We start from the raw sequence: 23,988 nt of genomic DNA, 5'->3' as shown, positions 1-23,988 counted from the left end.
TTTGGACTCCAACTGAAATCGATGAGAGTTCCTTGCATTTAAGCCCCAGTCCTGCTGGATCTGTACAGATAAACACTTTTGCCCACATAGTCTTTGCAGAATTGGGCTAAAAAACGGATCCTATAGTTGTAACAGTGGTGGTCGCTTTTCTAACTTAACTTTTACAACTTTCAAGATATGTTGGACAACCAGAGTGTGGCACAAACAAGCCACAAATACTGCTGGTTAGAAAATGGAATTTTCATTCTGTGGGAAATTCCAACATTTGTTTTTATTTCAAATCAGAACAAAAAGTCAAAATGTTGCAATTTACTGTGGAACAGAAATTCCAAAAAATTGTTGCTAGCAAACATTGAAATGTTTTGCTAATACCAAAACATTTCAACACTATAAAGACATTAACATATAAATAATATTAAATATATAAATAAAATAATATTAAAATTAATATTTTAATATGAGTTAAAACAAAATTAATTGAAATGATAAAGTCAATGCAAAACATTTAGCATTATCAAAACATAAAAAGAAAGTTGAAATAATTTGTTCTGAGACTTTTTCCCATAGAAAATTTAATGAAAATCAATATGTTTTCACAAAACTTTTTATTCTGACAAAACTGCATTTTCTGATGGAAAACTGTTCCATTAAAAAAATTTCAACCTGCTCTAGCCATAAACTGGCCATACATTATAGAAGTTGTGGCTCTGGAAACCAGAGAAAGTCAGATTCACCAATAATTAAAGGAAAAGTTACAATGAAGTTTCCTTGTTCATATCTATCATTTCCTTCTTCAAAAAGGAAACACATGGTCCTAAATAGGGGGATTTTATATGAACAAACATTTAAGGAGCTATGAAGCACCATATATTTTTAAAAGAACTTTATATTCTTACCAAAATCAATGACATGCTCTCACTTTGCATAGCTCTACATAGTCAGTGTGGTCTTAATTTTCAGTATCAATTTTATTTATTTCTGTATTCTGGATGAGTGAAATTATTTAGCTTTCTCTGTAATTATTTCAGTTTAGGAATTGTAATGAGTCAATACTGTGAGGTTATTGTTTATAAACGTACATAAATGGCAGCATGGAATAAGAACTAATACTGGCTGAAGGGAATAGTCGGCCTTTGCATAGTGTCAAAACACAATGGGGCTCTATTAGTTAGCTGGACATACCTAGCGGAGACCAGAAAGTTTACATGAAAGAAGGTCAGATGTGAAAGATGGTTGTTTACTGAATCAATAAATAAGCAATTATTTAGCTCATGAAACTTATTATCCTAAATCCTACCTGTAATGCAAAAAGTAGAAGTGTAAACTACTTGGTACTGAATACAATCTATCTTTGAGACTAAGCAGAAGTCATTAAGTATATTCAGAAACCATCAGCCCTTTCCCTAATGGAATCTCAATAGGCACAAAACAATTACAAGTAACATGGAGAGAAATTACAGGTAGGAATAAAACACTAGCTCTACACTATTCAAAATGAATGCCAGTGTGCTAAAAATGCCAGCTGTACCCAGCAGACACATTAGTTTCAATAACAAACTAACTATCCCCCCAATCCCCTGATTGGTCCAAGCCACAAGGTAGAAGCCAGGAATTTTATGTATACGTGTTGAAGTTAAAACTACATTTATTCTCATTGAATTGGGTGACTATGCACAATCAACCTGGAGCTTAGCTGTGTTCTCTCAGTTAAAAAGACATTTCTAACTCATGAAAACAAAATGTATTCCCTGCCTACTGCTGAATATTCTCCCATTCTTCTGCGTATCCTTACTATGTTTCTAGATACTTTTGTCAAGGCCTGAAAAGACAAGAAATGATGCACAAATATGCAATTAAATATTACAGATGTGCACTAATGCTTTGGGAACATACTCGCTATCAGCGCTCTGCCAATCTACAGATTATTATAACAATATCTTAAAACAGGCAGCAATTCTGCTCCACCTGCTGCTTTTGTTGGAAATCAGCATTTCTAGTTGCATCTCCCCTTCAGGACACAATGTGCCTGCTACTCTCATGTCTCTGATGGCGTATGTAAAGGTTGGAGAGTAGATGCAGGTGCTCAGTCTCCCCGCCTACTGCCTCAGCCAAATGTACACTGACATAAATGTGAAGTTAGCTCCGAACATAGACGTCTGGCTCTACAGCCATTGCCTGACACCAGCACTTTATTTTCTTTATCATGTGCACTGACTTGAAAGCTTTTTTTAGGTCCTGACCTTGGGAGCAGTTGCTGTTATGTTTCATCCTCAAGATACAAGATAGGAAAGGATAAAAAAGAAGAGACTGATCAGTTTTCATCATGCCGTTTGTAATTCAGAATACCTCAATACAGTTCCCTCTTACTCTGCTCCTTCTCAGCCTGAATAATTCTACTTCTTCTCATCTCTCATGAGTCATTGTATGTATATTATATGCACATTCTGTGTGTTCCCAAATCACCTCTGGCACCTTTTTCTGAACTTTTCTATCTCCACTGTTTCTTTACTGAGTGAGGTGATTAAAAAAAATCTATTTTCAATTCAGTAATAAAAATGATTTTTTTGGTTAAACAAATTGTATTAATGAATTGGGAAATAGATTTTTTGATAAATCACTTGTGCTTTTTAAGTGGCACATTTATTAAATTGTGCTTGGTATACTGATTCATTTCTTTGTTTATTTTTGAGATGAAGTTGCCTACAGAAAAACAAAAATGTTGAATTCTATGGTACTTCATGCCTCTTTTCAGTCAATGTAATCTGGGAGCCTGTAAATCCTTTTGATAATTCATATATTTTATTATGAATGGATAAAAACAACATGGTAAAAATCACAAGTCAGACTTGTTCCCTAACCACTCATGTTTTGCTACTTACTGTGTACCTCACTGATTGCTGGTGTATCTGCACTTTCAGTAGCTGCTTCCCGTGGGAATGACACTTTCACCATGGCCCACACTTCTTTCATCAAACCTCATGCTCTAGATTCCTGCCCATGATCCCTCTGTGGGAAGCTTGCCATTTTATCCATCAGAACCCTCCTGCATATTCTCTACTTTCTGACATTGCAACACTTAAAAAATTTCCATTCTAGCTTTTTTGATACAGAGCTTTTTTGATACTCATCTTATAGACTGCTTTCACTTGAAAGACCAAACAATAGAGACTGGGCACCAAAATAAATTTCTTCCTGTGGCTTAGTATTTATTACAGAACTAATGGGAGTATAATGAGCAAAAGGAGAGAGAAATCTAGATTTTTAACACAAACCTACAAAAGCTTGTTTGCCCGAGCTACGATTCTCTGGACAAAGCTTGCTGCTGTCTCATAATAACTGTATTTAAGTACAAAACACAGATCCTGGATCATCAATCTGTCATCACTAATTTCACATTAAAGTTTGGAAGATGTCAGACAGACAAAGAAAGTACAGGAGTGACTGAGTGTTTAATTATTGTTTGTGTTCGCAAGTACATTTTAAAGCTTATTTTTGTCAAAGCCCTAAAAGTATTTCAAATAATGATACTGGACTCTAGAACTGTGTAGACTAATTATAACAACTTTATTTTTTCTATACTTACTCAAAAAATGTAGTCCATCCAGTCTCATCACTTTTAGTTGCCAGAAGCCCACTGTTGCCATGGTAAGTAAATAAAACAAGCTCTTGTCCTTGGGCAGTCATGCTTTTCAGGCATCCATTTGTGCCTATAGTCAACCAGATCACTTGGTTATCAGGAGACACCACTCTCACTGGCATCCGATTGGGATCCCGTCTGATACGAAGTGTGTTTCCATTGCTATCGGTTACTGCTGTAATATCATTATCATTACTGTAGCTAAAATTGTACAGATAGTCTCCAGTGACTAAACTCATTGTGTACTGGTGAGTACCATTGACATCGAAGATATAGAGCTCTTGATCAGTTGGAGAGGCAACTTCATAAAAGTTCACTGAATTCAGCAAGGGCTTGTTCTTTGACACAGCTCGTATCCGAATATTTCCAAGATCAGCAATGTACAATGTACCATCTGGAGACACAGCCAAGGAGGAAGGGGCATTAAGTTTGGCATCTTTAGCATAGCCATCACCGCTTTGGTAACAGTCACAGTTGACATCATTTTTGCAATCACACTCTGATGGTATTCCAGCAACTAACGAGATCTCTCCATCAGTTGTGACCTGCCTTATTCTGTTAATCTTTTTTTCATCAGTTTCTGTAATATAAAGTACCCCACTGTAGGACACCGCAATAGCCGTTGCCGATTCTAAAGTGGTCTGTACAGCATGCTTTCCGACCGAGTACTCCACGCCAGGCACTTGGCAGTGCATTGGTCTCCCAGCCGCAATACGGACCTGACGATTTTCAGTGATCTGCAAAACTACATTGTTATCCAAAACATAAATGGAGTTATCCATTGGATTGATAGCCAAATCTGTGGGCCATTCCAGACGTACCTAAAAAAAGAAAAAAGGTTTTCATTAGTCAGTCAATCTAGGTTAAGTACAATTAGCTTGCTGAATTGAATTTAACCTGAGTTTTAGATAATGCTTTTTAGGATATTTCTAATTTGTTATGAGCAGACTAGTCAAAAGGCCTCATATGAACACAAATGGAGTAAAAGAAACTATTTTATCCAAATTATAGAGCTTACAAAAAGATGCACTGGAACTATCCTACAGGCATTCCGCCCCCCAGTAATCTGGAATGACCTTATATGCCCATGCAACCCATCCGACAATTCAGAGAGTCTAAATCAAAGTAGAAGTTCAAGGAATGGATATCAAGGAACTACTGACTCATATTTTACCATTGCTATCCGTAATAAGGTAGTACCAAAAATGAAATTCAGTACTTTCCAGATTGTGAAATATTGTATTGGTATTCCATTTTCAATCACAGCAACAGTAAAGTCCCTTCATATAACTCCACTGGGACCAATAAAAAAGGGTCCTCTGAGCTCTTTAAAGTATCCTGGCATTCACACTAATAGACTAAGGACATTAGTGGTTCTGTTCATTTAAAAAATATCATTATGCCAATACTGGTCTAATATATTTGCTACTCTGCTGGTATTTTATTACTATACTTAACATTTCTTGCTGACAATTATGTTGTTCTGTACTACACTGAACTTTATGTGCAGAAAAATTGAATACAGCAGCATATATTTGCTAGTAGAATATACTGAAAATCATGCCCTTGGAATAAGTTTCTTAACACAAAGTTATCCTGTTAAATATATAAATATTCAACATGTTCCGTCTGATTCTATTTCGTGGATCAACCAAGCTGCACTAGCTTTCCCCCCTACCCTATTTCCCCCCCAAAAAACCCCACTCCAAATTAGCTGTATTTTAAAAATACCTGGCTGATGTGCATGCTAGTGTCACATGTTAGAGGTCGTGCTGAGGTTAGATCATTAGAGCCAAGCAAAGTTGATATTATTCCATTTTGATCCACTTTTCTAATCATGGTCCCATCAACAAAGTAGATTAATCCATTTTTGTCAATTGCCAGTCCTTTAGTCAAGAGAAAATTTTTTAGTTTTATTACACTAGCCATTTATTTAGCACCCGTTACTAACAACCTGCTAAGTGCTAGTGACTAGGTCTGAGGAATACGAGGACAGGAAGTACACAGCTTAGAAAGTATGCAGTATAATCATTTGTAAATATATGTAGCATAATGAACAAAGGTTTACTGCACATTCTACTCTTTTGACTGCATATCGTTCTACAGAAAGTAAAAGGAAGTCTATGAGAGGTGCCTGGTATTTTAGTATACCTGAAAAACTGAATAGATGGGAGTAACACATTGACATTTTAAAAACGTTGGATATAATTTGCTGAATACATAATCTTTGTGAAATTTGAAAAGGACTATAAAGTCAAATATTTCCTGTAAAATCAACTTGGGCTTTTTGTAGCTTCATTCTATATGGTCTTTCTGGACAGTAGAGGAGGAGCTTTTCAAAAACACAGTTGTGATTAAAGCACAGTTCAGGCTCTGACTGATTTTTTTTTTAAGACCATGAATTGATAATGTCTCTACCTTTGGGACTCATGAGCGTTGCTTCCACCGCCTTGCCTCCATCACCACATCTTGCCTCATCAAATGGAAGGCACTGTTCTCCGGTTCCTGCTACGACATCAGCATTTTTTGTCAAGTCTTTTGCACCAGTGAGTGACTTTGGACGATAGATCCTGCGTGTGTTAGTGTCAGAAACATACAAATCTCCCGTGACTGGGTCAGTTGCAAGGTAGTATCTGTGAGCTGGGTTGCTGCTGTAAAAGGCGATCACAGATTTAAACATAATGAGTAATAAACTGCACATAAACACTGGAGGAAAAAGTATCAGATTTAACTGGCTACATACTGGCATTCATATAAAAAAATAAAAACTGTAGTCATATGCAATTCGAGATGGCTGCTGTCTCTATAATGGACTGAATCAAAACACTCAATTCTGAAATCTCTCTTGGGTGTTTGAAATCCTGATTTGGATCCAAACTGTGCAGCATGCCTCATCCCTAGCTTACACGTGTTTCATCACTGTTATCTCAGTATCCTTTTTATTACAACTTACACAGGGTTGCTGAGGTGCATGGGTTATATTATTCATAAACAGATAAGGTAGGGTTCATATTATTGGTTCGTGGACAGGAGATAAGACGTTCTCCTTAGTATTGGTTTAATCTGTTCCTCTCAAAAGCATGATATGCATGATTTAATAAATTAGGAAAATTCATCTTTTTCACCACAGCACTGAATGCAGTTTTTTTCCTTTACACAAAGAATCAGATTTCAAGATACTGTACATTTTGGGCACAAAACTACTAACTATGCTAACATAGCCTTCATTATAGTGAAAGAAAGCCTGTATTGCTAGCCATTTTCCCAGAAACATATGGTTTGCTGCTCTGGTGTTACCACATCATTGAGAATTACTCTTTTCTCCCCCTGCTAGAGAAAAAGCAACTCCAGAGAGTACCCCTCTTAGTTGATATATCATGATCCAGTAACTCAACCTGCTGCAGTTATGATTCTTGACCTGATGTATGGCACTAAGAACAGAAATGAGGTCATTCAAGTACAGAAGGTGATTTCTGATGGCCTCCTAACGCACTGAGCCATAGTGCCAGAATAGTCAGTTCCATTTCTGATATGTTTGCAAATGTACTCCTAAAACATATCTACCAATCTTGACGATATCCAAACATCTGTTCACAAAAAGGTAGCGTCTCACATTTTGTAAATATAAATCAGTGCTAATGTAACACATTTTATACACTGCCACTTGCAAAAAGCAACAGAGAGCAACATGAAGAAGTTGTGAACAAATTGTAGGGACAGCTTTTTATGGCTAGCTACTTTAAAACTATAGCAGAGTGCCATATACGTAAAATTGTTTTAACATTTTGGTTCACAGTAAAGAAATCAATGAAGCAGATAAATTATATCAAATGCTTAGTACGTAAAGTACTTAAACACCTTTTGTAAATGAGTGTGTTACAGAATTAAACATTATATAACACAGCTGAAAACAATTACATGAAAGTTTACATTAAATTTGTGTTGTTAATGTAAATCTGAAATTGTTAAAGTACCAAGCTAATTACTGAAACATACTTTCAATTCTTAATTATAACACAAATGATTTATAGTATACTGGTATACAAACTATTTACATTTACATGATTACTTTGGTTTTTAAGAAATATTTTGTGCATTTTAAATACAAATGTACTGCAAAGTGCAAAATACAAATGAAATGACTATTTAGGATAATTTTTAGTGTTGGAATACAGGATCATCAGATCAACAACTGTGAATAATTTATATACACAGTATATTTCCTGTTTTTAATAAACAGTGGTTAATTATTTGATAAATAAATGAGGATAAGGCTTCTAATTTTAATACACAGTTCTAATTATAAGCAAAAAGTAATTATTAGTTAAGATCACTTTTCTTAGTGGTAAGTAATAGATTTTCATTAATACAAAGTTATTTAGATGATCATTTGAAAGTGATTTCTGTTTTTAAGGAAATTATCAGATGTGGAGTTTGTTTACTCAGGATATTATTACGTAGTTAATATAAGGCTCTTCAAGTTGTTAAATAGAAATGTCTAATTACAGTATATTTTTGAGACATAAATGGTATAAATATATAATTTATTTTCGACTGAAAGCTCAAAAGTTGAGGTAGCCATATTTGTTATAGGCACATCAATGCTGAATTCTGAAGAGCAAATCAGAACTCGGGGATTTCTATTACATATGGTTAGTGAATTAAGTTTACAACCAGTAGCCATAGTACAGGGATGTGCATACTATATAATTACTGAAAACAACTGGTGATATTGATTGGCTACTGAGGCCATTTTATTTAACCGCAATTTAAAATACTAAGATTCTGACACATCTGCAAAATCAAAGAAATAGAATCTAAATCCAAGTTACTTCTCCTTAAGTTATCCAGCATTGTCTGACTCATTGTAGGGGACTTCGAAGAGCATGCAGTAAGAAAGCAGCATGGACTCAGACTCAGAAGGGACCATTGTGATCATCTAGTCTGACATCCTGCAATTGCAGGCCACAGAACCTCACCCACCCACTCCTGTACCAGACCCCTAAACTCTGGCTGAGTTACTGAAGTCCTCAAATCGTGATTTAAAGACTTCAAGTTACAGAGAATCCACCATTTACATTACTTTAAACCTGCATGTGAGCCCTGCCCCATGCTGCAGAGGAAGGTGAACCCCCCCAGGGCCTCTGCCAATCTGATCCTGGTGAAAATTCCTTCCTAACCCCAAATATGGTGATCAGTTAGGCTCTGAGCATGTGGGCAAGACCCACCACCCAGACACCTGGAAAAGAATTCTCTGTAGTAACTCAGAACCCTTCCCATCTAGTGTTCTCTCTCTGGCCACTGGGAATTTTTGCTACTGCCAGCCACTGCTGGGCCACATGCCATTGTAGGCAGTCCCATCACTTATTGAAACCAGTTAGGCTTTTTGCCCCCACTGCTCCCCTTGGAAGGATGTTCCAGAACTTCACTTCTCTTATGGTTAGAAAGCTTCACATAATTTCGAGCCTAAACTTGTTTATGGCCAGTTTATATCCATTTGTTTGTGTCCACATTGGTGCTTAACTTAAATAACTCCTCTCCCTCCCTGGTATTTATCCCTCTGATGTATTTATAGAGAGTAATCATCTCCCCTCAGCCTTCTTTTGGTTAGGCTAAACAAGCCAAGCTCTTTGAGTCTCCTCTAATAAGGTAGGTTTTCCATTCTTCAGATCAGCCCTTCTTGGCACGTGTTCCAGTCTGAATTAATCTTTCTTAAACATGGGAGATTAGAATTGCGCACAGTATTCCAGATGAGGTCTCACCAGTGCTTTGTATAATGGTACAAACACTTTTCTGTCTCTACTGGAAATACTGTGCCTTTATGCATCCTAAGATTGCATTAGCCTTTTTCATGGTCACATCACATTGATGGCTTAGTCATCCTGCAATCAACCAGTACACCCAGGTCTTTCTCCTCTTCTGTTGCTTCCAACTGATAAATCCCCCACTTTATAGCAAAACTTCTTGTTGTTAATCCCTAAATGCATGACCTTGCTCTTCGTATTGTTAAAATTCATCCCATTTCTATTACTTCAGTTTACAAGGTCATCCAGATCTTCTTGTATGATATTCTGATCCTCCTCTGTATTGACAATACCTCCCAACTTTGTGTCATCCACAAATTTTATTAGCACACTCTCAATTTTTGTACCAAGGACAGTAATAAAAATGTTGAATAAGATTGATTCCAAGACCGATCCCTGAGGAACTCCACTGGTAAACTTCCCCCAGCCTGACAGTTCACCTTTCAATAAGATCCGTTTTAGTCTCCCCTTTAACTAGTTCCTTGTTCACCTTTCAATTCTCATATTAAATCCCATCTTCTCCAATTTAAGTAATAATTTCCCATGTGGAACTGCATCAAATGCCTTACTGAAATACAGAACGATTGGATCTACTGCATTTCCTTTGTCTAAAAAGCCAGTTACCTTCTCAAAGAAGGAGATCAGATTAGATTGGCACGATCTACCTTTTGTAAAACCATGTTGTATTTTATCCCAATTACCGTTCACCTCCAAGTCCTTAACTACTTTCTTTTTCAAAATTTGTTTTAAGACCTTGCATACAAATGAGGTCAACAGGCCTGTAGTTTCCTGGATCACCTTTCCCCCTCTCTTAAAAATAGGAACTATATTAGTAATTCTCCAGTCAGAGGATTTACAGATTCATTAAAAATCCTGCCATTGGGTTTGCAATGTCATGTGCCATTCCTTTAATATTCTTGGATACAGATTACCCAGACCCATTAAGATGTCCGAGTTTGACTTCAACTTCCACCTTGCCTGTGGTAATTTCTACTTCCATATCCTCGTTGCCATTAGCCACCCTGCCACTACCCCTAAATTCTTCATTAGCCTCATTAAAAACCGAGGCAAATTATTATTTGTTTAGGTGTTAGGCCATGCCTAGATAATCTTTTATCTCTACCCCATCCTCAGTGCTTAGCGGTCCCACTTCTTTCCTTGTTTTCTTCTTATTTGTACGGCTATAGAACCTTTTACTATGGGTTTTAATTACCTTTGCAAGGTCCAACTCTGCTTGGGTTTTGGCAATTCTCACAAAAACAATATTTAACATTTTAAAAAATTATTAGGGCTGTCATGCGATTAAAAAATTTATCATGATTAATCATGCAATTAAAATAATTAATAATTCACACTGTTAATAATAGAATTATATATATATATATATATATATATATAGAGAGAGAGAGAGAGAGAGAGAGAGAGAGTTTTGTCTGGTGAAAAAAATTTCTCTGGAACCTAACCCCCTCATTTACATTAATTCTTATGGGGAAATTGTATTCACTTAACATCGTTTCGCTTAAAGTAGCATTTTTCAGGAACATAACGACAACATTAAGTGATGAGTTCCTGTATTTGAAAACTGTTATCATGTCCCCTCTCAGTCTTTTCCAGATGAAACAAACCCAATTTTTTCAATCTTCTGTCATAGGTCATGTTTTCTAGACCTTTAATCATTTTTGTTGCTCTTCTCTGCACTTTCTCCAATTTGTCCACATCTTTCCTGAAATGTGGTGCCCAGAACTGGCCACAGTACTACAGTTGGGGCCTAATCAGTTCAGAGTAGAGCGGAAGAATTACTTCTCATGTCTTGCTTGCAACATTCCTACCAATACATCCCAGAAGGATGTTTGCTTTTTTTGCAACAGTGTTACACTGTTGACTCATATTTAGTTTCTGGTCCACTATGATCCCCAGATCCCTTTCCACAGTACTCCCTTCCTAGGCAATCATTTCCCATTTTGTATGTGTGCAACTGAGTGTTCTTTCCTAAAAGGAGTTCTTTGCATTTGTCCTTATTGAATTTCATCCTGTTTACTTCAGACCATTTCTCCAGGTTGTCCAGACCATTTTGAATTTTAATCCTATCCTCCAAAGCACTTGCAACCCCTCTCAGCTTGGTATCATCTGCAAACTTTGTAATTGTACTCTCTATACCATTATCTAAATCATTGATGAAGATGCTGAACAGAACTGGACCCAGAACTGATCCTGGGGGACCCCACTCATTATGCCCTTCCAGCATGACTGTGAACCACTGATAACTCCTCTCTGGGAATGGTTTCCCAACCAGTTTTGCACCTACCTTATAGTAGCTCCATCTAGGTTGCATTTCCTTAGTTTGTTTATGAGAAGGTCATGTGAGACAGTATCAAATGCTTTACTAAAGGCAAGATATAAAGTAAAATATTTTTATACATTATTCTGTTTTTAAATCTATCAAAATCAGAGTCTGTAAATATTAATAGATCCTTTAGTGGACGGGTATGAAAAGTGCTGCTTCAATAGATAATAGCTCTGTGATACTATTTAGCCTTCATTATTATTATGGGATGAATGAGTATTAGAGTGTATTTTCTTTGCTTTAGAGTCCTGTGCTGACAAGCTGTGAAGTGACATGTCAAAGGCTACATTGCCTACATCTTAGTTTAAATAGAAATCTCTCTAGTAACTTGAATGTTTTGCAAGTGAAATTAGATGTGCTGCCTTCTCCTCCCTCTAAACCAAGTATCATGTTGTTGTCAATGATGCAAATCCTTGTGGAACACTCAAGAGTAGAAAAAGCAAAGCAGAAGAATCTGCCTGCAGCCTTCAGGGGTTGACCACAACCTCTGGACTTGGAGCCCATCAGCTCTGTTCTTTGATTGCCTGTAGAGGTAGTTGCTCTTGAGTAATGTGAAATATGCCTCTCTCCACCCCCCCAGGGCTAAAGGGGCAAATTGTAACCCTAGAGCAGGTCATGTCAGGGTGCACAGTAGGTAAGAATCCTCTTGCACAGTAGCTCCACAGCCATTTTTGCAATGGCTTCTGTGGAACCTTTACATGTCTTTCCACCCCAGGCAGAAAGTGCATGATGTCCCCAAGAAGCTGAGCTCCACAACATACAATGGGTGCACACCTTTTGCACAGTCCTCTGAAATTCTATTCTCCCCTTGTGCAGAAGAAATGCATCACTTCCATTAGCTGGAGAGCACACATCCACAGGAGAAAAGCACATCCTCCTCAATTTCCCTTAATCCTGCCGGCCCAATTTCCGAAATACCACAGTTGAGAATGCAATTGTAGCATCACAAGTGATAGTGAGGAATGTTACTGCTATACCACAGGGAAATATGTCTCACTAGATGACAAGTCTTCATTCCCTAAACTACTTAGTGATATGCAAATGTTTGAAAAGGCAATGGAGGAGCTCTGTGATACTGCACATGGTGTAATATTTTTAAAACCACAAACTAAAACAAATTTATTATCTAAACAAAATGTGGCATACTAGTTAAAGCACCACACTAGCCAAATAGGGAGTGTGTCTGAATTGTGTTTGAAAAAACAAAAACCTATCTAGAATAGGGGTGGGCAAACTATGGCCCGCGAGCCATTTTAAGCTGATCTGCAAGCCGCACCACACAGCTCGGCCCCACTCCAACGCTCTGGGTGGGACGCTGGGTCCGGGCTGCACCAGCGGCTCGGCCCTGCTCCGGTGCTCCGGCCACGGCGCTGGATCAGGAGCCAGACCATTCAGCTTTGCCCCGCTCCAGCTGGGGTGCTGGGTCGAGGGCCGGACCATGCAGCTCAGCCCTGCTTCGGCACTCTGGCCGGGGCGCTGGGTTGGGGCCGCACCACGCGGCTTGGCCCCGCTCTGGCCGGGGCACAGGGTCGGGGCTGCACTATGTGGCTCCCGGAAGCCGCGGCATGGCCCCTTTCTGGCTCCTACGTGCTCCAATGGGAACTGCAGGGGGTGGTGTCTGCAGATGGGGCAGTGTGAAGAGCTGCCTGGCTGTACCTCTGCATAGGAGCCAGAGTAGGGATATACCAGTGCTTCCAGGAGCTGCTTGAGGTAAGCGCTGCTCGGAGCCTGCACCCCCTGAGCCTCTCCCCAAGCCCCTGCCCCAGCCCTGATCCCCCTCCCGCTCTCCAAACCCCTCGATCCCAGCCCGGAGCACCTTCCTGCACCCCAAACCTCTCATCCCCAGCCCCACCCCAGAGCCCGAACCCCCTCCCGCACCCCAACCCCAATTTTGTGAGCATTCATGGCCCGCCATACAATTTCTATTCCCCAATGTGGCGCTCGGGCCAAAAGGTTTGCTCAACTCTGATCTAGAATATGCAAAAAGAAAACTCACAATTCTGATCATTAACAGTATAATTTAAAGAATTCAGAATATTGTATTTAATCATGGGATTTCTTGATGACACTACCGGAAATGACACTTCCTGAACTATCTGAACTATTACTTCTTAAATAAAAAAAACCCTTCCAAAATTAAGGAAAGAAAATCCATATGAGCTAGTATGGCCAGAAGAAGAGTAAATCTTAAGAAAATCCAGGCATATGAAAAAATGAAATGTGAGTCTATGGGTATTTGTTTAAAACCAACCAACCATCACCTGACAGGACACACGAACACAGCTAATATGAAAATTGGTATGACTGCTGAACCTCATGTCTGTCATGACACACACTTATCAGTCTTGTCACAGAGCCCTGCTGTAATGTCACATGTCCAACAAGACAGCCGGTTACCCACAAAGTTTCTCCTCCTTACTACCAGGAGCTGGTAAGGCAGAGAAACTGCAGGGAGTCAAGCTGCCTCTCTCTCTCTCCTCTGGGTGCTCCCCTTGCTGTAGCCAAACCAGTCTGGAGCAGCCAGGAGGAGGAGAAGGGAGCTGTAGCCTTCGGAGTGCCTGCCAGCGTTCCCAACTCTTGTCATCTTGTGAATCTTGGAGTCATGTTACTATGCGAGAACTTCAGCTTTCAGTTTTTTTTAAAAGTATGTTTCTTGCCCTTGTGGTTGTACAAAAAATCTTGAAATATGAATCCCAAAAGGCCCCAAATCCGAAGGCTAATAAAAGAAACTCAAAATATATTATATTCACAAATCTCATGAATTTTAAGCTAACATCATCATATTTTGGGTCAGCCTAATGAGTTTTGAATGACTGAAGTTGGCAATAATGCTGCTAGCAAGGGATAAGAGGGGAGCCAGAAGCAGGGTTTAAGACTGGGAGACAGGAGAAGGGGGCAGGCAGCATAAATGGGAAAAGTGACTGGGGATTGGAAGTGACAAAAATTGGGTACAGAAAATGGGAACCTGTGGCTAAAAGTAGGATGCAAAAAAGAGGACAGGATCTGAAGGTGGGACAGGGCACAAAGAGGGTCCTTAGTGAAGCTGAGAACAGGAACTGAATATCAGTAATTCTAGAACTTGACAACTGGCATAACCAAAGGCAACATGCTCTCCTTTGCAGCTGAAGTCATTATTTTTGAAAAGCACTCCTCATACAATAACAATACCGGAAGTGACTAATCCACAATATACATTCATTTGTAAAAATGGACAGAAGAAATATACATTTCCTTAAAAATGCTTACCTATGTCTAAAATCTTTATTTCTTGGTGGGAGCAAGTAAAGAAGAGTAGAAAAGCAATATTAGAAAAAAGGTTAGAAAAGAAACAAGAGGAGAGAAGGCAGAATTTAAACTATTATTATTCTAGTGAAGAAGATGAATTATGAACTTTGATCCACCAGAGTTAACTTATTTTGACTCTAAAACAGGAAATAATTAGGCTAGTTTGAATTGCTACAATATTTTTAGATAGAGATATGCATAGTTAAACATTTTAGAGTTAATCAAATTTACTTCATTTTTAAATTGGTTTAATTCTTTTGGTTCAATGCATTATGTAAAAAATGTGGATATATTAACTTACAAAATGTCAGAAAACTATCCGATATTTTAATTCTCAACACCATCTTAATTCCAAAAGTCCCAGACCAGGAAAAGACATACCTGAGTTCAAGAACACTAGTTACATTTCCAGATGGGAATATCCGCCGAACATAGTTGAAATCCCCTACGTACAGGCTGCCATCTATCCCACAAGCTAAGGCTACTGGAGCTAGTAGTTTATTACCATCAGCTTGGCCATTGCAACTTGGGCATGAGATGCTGCGTCTTCGTCCATTGCCCATGATGCTACTAACAACTGGAGGTTGCTGAGAAATAAATTGATTTTCACCATTTCCTTTGTAGAGGATACCTGATAGAAATAAAAATACAATTGCTTCTCACAGCAAAGTCACGTTCAGGAAATGATGATCATTAACAGCAAACCTACCTTATGCAAGACATTTTTTTTCATAAAATTAATTTACAAATAAATCGGAAATTCACTTAGAGAACCCATAGCACCAAATTAAGAAACACTGAAAATAACCCTCTTGTTCAAAATATATAGTAGAATATTAAAAATACTAACATCTGTAATATAAACATGTTTACAATCATTCTGTTTATGACTTTTTATATTTATAATTGAGGGGGAATTTTTTTTTGAAAAATTACAAAAATCACATAATCCATTTATTTTTTATGAGACATATGCTTCTAAATCCCTTTGGTTTTAAAATCTCCCTCAAAAGACTGGATTTCTAACTGCATGTACACTGATTATTGGAAAAGATGGATTTATATTTGGGAGTTTCATTCCTGCAGTCATACAGTAACTAATTAAAAACAACCTGTTAAATATGACTGGACAACTACCACATACATCAAATATTAATAAGGGGCTACTTCAAAAAAGTTCTGAGACTCAATTTCACATAATAAAAGTGTCTTTTTTCATTGTACAATAATAATCTATCCCTGGTAAAGTCTGCACCTAGAATACATCTGCAGTTCTATATGGTTATTAAAAATGTCAAATACAACAAAAAATGTAGTGGCAGGCCAATCTGCTCCTTACACCAAATTTATTTAGGTTTGAAAAGTACAGTCATTTTATAAAGACAAAGGAATATGCCAGCAGTACTTTTATATGGCCTTCACAGGAAACGTGGGAAGCAAAATACATACCTGATCTTAAATTTTTCAGTTAGAAAATTATGTTTGAATTTGGACTCAGTTAAATGTTACCAGCGTCCTCATTATTATACAGATCAATGACTCCATGAAGGTCTGCTGTATGGATGGTCAGCTATTATTGTTACACTCATATGTTGCAATAAATCTTAATGTGGTATAATCCATGTAAACCACATGTCCCTTTGTACTTTATAGTGTTACATGTTTTATTTCTTGAGTACAAAGTTTCAAAAGCAGTTTTTGGTGCTAATGGTAACTCTTCTTTTTTGAGATACTGTTAAAACAATCAATCTTACAAAAACACATTTAGGAAACTTGAGAAGGTGTGTCGCTCCCCTTCTCCCCACTTTTCCTGCCAGGCACTTCTTAAGTTGGAAAGAGATCAGAATAAATATCTTTCCTTTTTCACTTAAACTATTTTTGGTTGCTTCAGTTACTTTTTTAATGTCATACAATGTGGTAGAGGTGAATACCAGAGCAAATATACATTATGAAATCAGAAAGGATGAAACTGGCTTACGAAAACTTAAAGAAAAGTCATCAAAATAAGGCTGCATCATAATAGCAAATGGAGTTTGTTTTTCATGAATAGTCTGAGAAAGAATGCATTAATGGCATCTGAAATCCCCTTCCTATGATTACATCATTTGTGACAACCATGGAACCATAATTTTGCTGAAATAGCTAAGTTCTATAATTTTTATAAGAGGACTCCTACAAGTCAAGACTCTGCACTAGTGCACATGATTTATTCTGTCATTACTTTGAAAAATTGGTCCTTCATATTTCTCCTCTATTATCACAGAATGGAAAGATGAACATTAGAATATTTATTGCAGTGGTTCAGGGTGTCCATACAAACACCTGTCACTGTCTGTACCCTCTGAATAAATTTCTCCAGCTCATCCACCTTGTCATTACAACTAACTACTTCCTTTATTCAATTAGACACATGTCACTTTGAAAAGTCATACTTGTCAAATCTACTCTTGAACATAATTTAAAGCCACAATCAATTCACCTTGTGAATAGAAACAACCTCATAATTTTAAAAAAACTAGACTAAATAAAACATGCATCTTTGCATTTTTATAAATATCTTAAGAATTTTGCATGGTTCTTTTCTGACATTTTAAATTTAAAATGTCCATTTCCCCTTAATTGGTTATACTATTTTTCTACTATTCAGCAGTACCAGTTAGGTTACGACCCATCATATCACACCAGCTAAGCAGGATCAAACTGAGCCAACACATAGATGGGAAACCTCCACAAAAGACTTGGGTGCTGCTGGAAGGAGCATTCTTCCCTCTCAGGATAGCTACACCACAAATGAAGGTGTCATTGCAGTGCCGTAACAATAGTAGTGAAGATATGGTGGCATAAGGCTTCACTTCAGGCTAACTGCCACAGGACAAGCCTGCTGGTGACACTGGGTGCGTATTCAAGTTGCTGGCCCATCCCGAAGTCCATGCTACAGCATTTTCACTGCTATTGTTACCTGTGCTAGATTAAAGTTAGAGTGGGTGCATTTGCAATTGCACCTTCAGCTGTGGTGTAGACATACCCTAGATCAGTACTGAACTGATGCCCCAGCATAGTGTTAGAGGAAGGCCCTGCCACATACTTTCTGTAAGAGTACAGCGCATCCTGACCAAATTCCAACTTGCGTAATTTCATTCTGCTTATCTAATTTTCCTTACAGATTCAACTGAATACAGTATTCTTCATTTCCTTTTCTAAACTCTTATGCTATGCTGCTGAACACTGTTAAACAGCTGCCTCGTTTTATTCCAAAGTTGGCTATATTTCACTGGGGAGTGGAGCAATCCTCATATGAATTTTGGTTTTGGATCCTTTAGTATGAAAGGCACTATGTAAATTATAATTACTATACTATAATTGTGACTGCTGCTTTGTTGCTCTGGGCAGTCCCTAGCAATCTCCACCACTCCCCTTCTCCATCAAGTGAGGAGCAGTAGGCAGGGTGGAACTGATTGTTGGGGAGCTGGTTCAATCTAGCTGCAATGAAGTGACACACGAAAATGTACAGGAGTTAGCAGTGCCTATTCTAAGAGAAGAGAGCCTCTCTGCCCCACTGGCTTCTTCTTGATGTCAGTGTTCCCAAAAGTGCTGCAGAGTCATTCATGAGACATCCTGCCAGCGAGAGGGGCCACAAGGAGAAGCATTAGCAACATGAATTGTAAGTAGCCTGTCTCCATGGAAATGTACTCTGTGGAGTTGGGGCGGGGGCATGACAGGACACTCTATAATAGGCCAATGACAAGCATGTTAGACACATTGACGCTGCTTTTGACACCCATGAAAACTCAAATCTTACTAATTCACAATTGGTCCCCCATTAGCTGAAGTTAGTGAGAATATAAGAACGTAAGAATGACCATACTGGGTCAGACCAAAGGTCCATCTAGCCCAAATATCCTGTCTTCTGACAGTGGCCAATGCCAGGTGCCCCAAAGGGAACGAACAGAACAGGTAATCATCAAGTGATCCATCCCCTGTTGCCCATTCCCAGTTTCTGGCAAACAGTCGCTAGGGAAACCATTCTTGCCCATCCTGGCTAATAGCCATTGAGGGACCTATCCCCCATGAATGTATCTAGTTCTTTTTTTGAACCCTGTTATAGTTTTGGCCTTCATAATATCCTGTAGCAAGAGTTCCACAGGTTGACTGTGCATTGTGTGAAAAAATACTTTTTTGTTTGTTTTAAACCTGCTGCCTATTAATTTCATTTGGTGACCTCTAGTTCTTGTGTTATGAGAAGGAGTAAATAACACTTCCTTATTTACTTTCTCCACCCCAGTCATGATTTTATAGACCTCAATCATATCCCCCCTTAGTTGTTTCTTTTCCAAGCTGAAAAGTCCCATTCTTATTACTGTCTCCTCATATGGAAGCTGTTCCATGCACCTAATCATTTTTGTTGCCCTTTTCTGTATATTTTCCAATTCCAATATATCTTTTTTGAGATGGGGCGACCACATCTGCATGCAGTATTCAAGATGTGGGCATACCATGGATTTATATAGAGGCAATATGATATTTGCTGTCTTATTATCTATCCCTTACTTAATGATTCTCAACATTCTGTTTGCTTTTTTGACTGTTGCTGCACATTGAGTGGATGTTTTCAGAGAAGTATCCACAATGACTCCAAGATCCCTTTCTTGAGTGGTAACAGCTAATTTAGACCCCATCATTTTATATGTATAACTGGGATTATGTTTGCCAATGTGCATTACTTTGCATTTATCCACATTGAATTTCATCTGCCATTTTGATGCTCCGTCACCCAGTTTTGTGAGATCCCTTTGTAACTCTTTGCAGTCTGCTTTGGACTGAACTATCTTGAGTAGTTTTGCATCATCTGCAAATTTTGCCACCTCACTGTTTACCCCTTTTTCCAGATCTTTTATGAATGTGTTGAACAGCACTAGTCCCAGTACAGATCCCTGGGGGACACCACTATTTACCTCTCTCCATTCTGAAAACTGACCATTTATTCCTACCCTTCGTTTCCTATCTTTTAATCACTTACTGACCCATGAGAGAACCTTCCCTCTTATCCCATGACTGTTTAATGAGGCCCTTGTTTATCAGTTAGAAGTCAGCTTGACAACTTTGGGCTTAAATCAGATCTCTGATTTGTGCCAGTGGCTGGCCATCAAACCCATTCACCTCACAGAAGGCAGGCAGTGTTTGCATCGCCATCCTTCCTTCACAGTTCTGTTGAGTCAACTTTAAGTTACAGTCTGAACCCTGTCTGTGGAGGCTGCCCAGGGAACATGCTGAATCAGGACATGCCCTGCATGCCTTGGCCACACACTCCTCTCCTTTCCAGCCAGCATAGCTGAGAGCTCTAGTAGAGGGGAGGTGCAGGTGCTTTGACCTGATAGAATCCCTCTCCAGGTAGACATTCTGCTGCTGGGGATTATGACTTCACTAGGAGTTTCTCCTGTGTAACTGAGGGCCAAAGTGAGGTCTAAGAGTGAAGAGATCTGGGTCTGGCAGAGGCTTTGATTATTGCTATGTAATTTTCACTAAGTGGGAGCAAAAGTGCCAGTCATCACACTGATAATACATAACTAGTAGGAAACAATTTCAGTATTCTGAGATATGATTTTTTTAAAAAAATCAGGGCCTCCTTAATGGCACACACAGTCATTAAAATATTAAACATATATTAAAACCAATTTGAAGATAAAATAAAATTTTGTAAACTAAAAAAATTCAATAAGATGTTTATCATTGTGACACCTTTGTTAAGGAAAATCCCAACAGTTTATGTAATTTTAAGGAGGGAGAAATATGGCATAAACTGTAAATCTTTGTTCAGGTATGGTACTTTTTTTAAACCGAAGAAAATATTTGATTAATTATAACAATATGCTTCAAGCAAGGGCACTAGAGTAAAATATTAAAATGAACAATAACAAGAATACATCCTTACCATTCTGAACATCCAACACATGATGTTTATCCAATGTCCAACCACCCATGTTAGAGGCATCCAGTTCATATCCCTGCAAAATGGCAGTCCGCTTTTCCCAGAGAGTTAGATCCAAACAAGACTCGTATTCATAACCCACAGACACTGGAATCATAATAAATCACATTTCATATTCCCCACCATAGTTGAAAAATGGAATTTTGTTCAGAAAACTAACTTTACATTTCTATACTAAGCTTGTGATTTTTCTGCCCTCACAAACTAAATTAAAACCTGTATATCCTTTATCGTACAGAGATTGTTCAAATATTTCATAATTTAAAAAAGGAATTTCAGATGGTTAAAATTATTTTGTTTTTAAAAAGAGCAGTAGACTGACTAAGTCTGTCCCAAGACAAGGGTGCAGTACAGAGTGGGTTTTTTCCACATTAATTTTCCACTGTGCTTAAAATGAGATCCACAAAAACTATCCACATTGGGTCTATCCTCCAAGATATTTAATACAAATGAAAAACTATCAATTTGTGATCTCTTTTTATTTTCAAATACATTTTTATAATGAAAAGTTTACCTTAATTCTTTCTAATACATTTCAGTACAATGCTGTTGTGCTAAATATTTTCTGATCAACTGATATGGTCAGTTTCAATTTAACACTATGATTCCAAGACAGTAATAAATTCAGAAAAGCATCACACTGTACATACCAACAGCTTCAGATAAGCCATAGACCTTCTGGTTGTATGCATCAGTTTTATCCCATATGAAAGTGTAAGCCAGATTTGGGGATGCAGGGAACCATTTCTGGAAAAGTCTTCCCACCACTGCCACCATAAGATGAACTTTCATTAAGTTAAATGGTATAACAGACTGGGTCATGGTGATCTTAAGAACTGATTTATATCCTGCAGCTCTGGAGCTTAAGTATGATAATTTCAAATCAGTTCCTGGAATTGTAGTCTCTTCATGCAGTACCTAATTGTTGATAAAGAAACATTACAATAATGTAAGTTATTTTCAGATTAAACTGAATATAATAGTATTTTAAAATCATACCTTGAACAGTATATTAAAATCCATAGTGAATCAGAGCCTATATCTGAACTGCATTTTAATAAAATAAAACATTCTAACAAAAGAAAGCACAATATTCTGCGTTTTCTTAAAGACATCTTAAAGTCTTTTTGTGATGTAGTCGCTCAATTATTATTTTCTGCTGCAAACTTTCAAAGACTTACCATCTGGGTGGGTCTTTCCTTCCTGCCCATGGGCGCAGAGCGTTCCTCTCCCAGCCCCCGTGAGCCACAGCCAGCATGCCAGGGTTGTTCCCTCTCACCACCCCCAGCTCCCGCTTCTCTTTACACAGGTGTGCTAGCACACTAGGGACTCGCAGTCATGCCCACTAGGCATGCTGTCTGTCTGTCTGATGTCAAAGACATCTCTTTGTTTTCCTGGAAGAACACCTCCAGTCTCTTTTTCCACAACAGTTTTGTCAGTAAAGCATCCTCTTTCTGTCTAAGTGCAATGGGCAAATAGCTTCTTCTGAAGCCACCATCCATGTTGTGTATCACATACAGTAACTGTGATACAGCTAGCACTCTCCCTATTGAAGATAAGTGAGCACTGGGCATCTGAGATCCAGCAATCACTCCTACATGTCCCTGCATGAAGCTGACAGTGCTCTTCTGGGATAGACACTTAATTCACTCAGAAGTGAGAATGGTTCTCTGAGCAACATCAACAAACCGAAGACACCATATTGTGACAAGTCAATTTTACTATAATTAAGAATGCAATTATGAAGTTACTTGTTAGCATACAAAATAATTTCTTTTCCCCATCCTTTGTCTATATTGCCTATTTAGATAATAAGCTTTTATGGGCAGCAAGTTATTGCTTAGAATGTGTATGTACAGCCCCTCACACAATGGGGATCCAGATTTTGATTAGGGCCTCTAATTGCTACTGTTGTACAAATGTTAAATAATAATACTAGTGTTTCATAGAATATCTGTCTTATTTCTGTATTATAAATATTTTAAACTAGAGCTTTCTTCCCCATATTTCCTGATCAATTTTCACTGTTCGGACATCAGCTCATTGCTTTCTCATATCAGAAAGGTTCAATCCTGTTTTTATAAGTTTTTCCACCTCCCATGAGAATTAGAGTTTGTGTGTGGTAGTTGGACATGAAGGGTTTCTGCGTTCTATGGATTAAGATAGTCCATCACCTTTATTTCACTCAGGACTTTAACTGGATAAGAATCACATTCCTAAATACTGAAGGCAGAGCCACCAAGCATCCCCATTAAAATTAAAAGCTTTCTATAAATCACATCTCAGGGCTGAATTAAAGCAGTATGGGGCCATAGCAGCACTTAGTGCTCCGGGGAAACAAATATAGGCAGCTTTACTCTACTTTTCCATCCCTTGGTCCTGGGGGCAGCCAAGGCCAATGTACTAACTTATACTGGTGGATAACAGTGTGCAGGGAAGCACTGTGCTCTACCCAGCTTCTCCACACCCCAAAATGTCATCTATGTTGAGGCAAGCACCAATACAGGCTGGCAGAGGGCTGGCTATGGGAGCTCTATGCTAGGGAAATCCTCAGATGCAGTTTTAAAACTGCCTATGCACCCTTTAAGAGGATGCTTCTTTAAGAAGGTCCAAGGACCTGGCCTATAGAGTTTAAGAGGCCTTAGATGTCATAATATCCGATAACTGATGGAAACTACTGCAGGCATATTAAGAAAGATTTACATGACATTAACTATATTCTTCTCTTTCCTCTTTCTATGACCAATTATCACTGACAGCAGCTTAGCTCATCTAACAGGAAGCTTAGGATGCAACAAAGCTGTCATTCAAGTAAGGTATATATAGGCAAGCACCTCTCTTCTCCTCCAGTCAGAAACTTCCCACACTGTGTAAAACTTCATATTACAGTAGAAAGGAAAGGAGGAGTCGAATGGGGAACAGGTTACTAGGA

The 23,988-nt window shown here is 38.3% G+C and overlaps 1 protein-coding gene across 25 annotated transcripts in view; it reads right to left on the bottom strand.

The window, feature by feature from the left end:
• Positions 1-23,988, bottom strand: part of TENM3 (teneurin transmembrane protein 3) — a 1,226,612-nt gene that overhangs the window by 35,365 nt on the left and 1,167,259 nt on the right. For 20 of the 25 annotated variants that reach the window (XM_074951193.1, XM_074951194.1, XM_074951197.1 and 17 more), the window contains 7 exons: positions 21,707-21,974; positions 21,000-21,143; positions 15,452-15,701; positions 15,032-15,052; positions 6,056-6,288; positions 5,369-5,523; positions 3,584-4,458 (listed from right to left, as the gene is read on the bottom strand). In XM_074951193.1, the coding sequence (XP_074807294.1) occupies positions 3,584-4,458; positions 5,369-5,523; positions 6,056-6,288; positions 15,032-15,052; positions 15,452-15,701; positions 21,000-21,143; positions 21,707-21,974 (1,946 nt within the window). The remainder of the gene's footprint in view (positions 1-3,583; positions 4,459-5,368; positions 5,524-6,055; positions 6,289-15,031; positions 15,053-15,451; positions 15,702-20,999; positions 21,144-21,706; positions 21,975-23,988) is intronic. The other 5 variants (XM_074951199.1, XM_074951201.1, XM_074951217.1 and 2 more) reach the window with 1 other exon arrangement.

This window comes from Natator depressus, chromosome 4 (assembly GCF_965152275.1).
Source record: "Natator depressus isolate rNatDep1 chromosome 4, rNatDep2.hap1, whole genome shotgun sequence".
Classification (NCBI taxonomy): Eukaryota; Metazoa; Chordata; order Testudines; family Cheloniidae; genus Natator; species Natator depressus.
The sequence above is the reverse complement of the archived record's forward strand: the minus strand, read 5'-3'. Positions and strand labels throughout refer to the sequence as shown.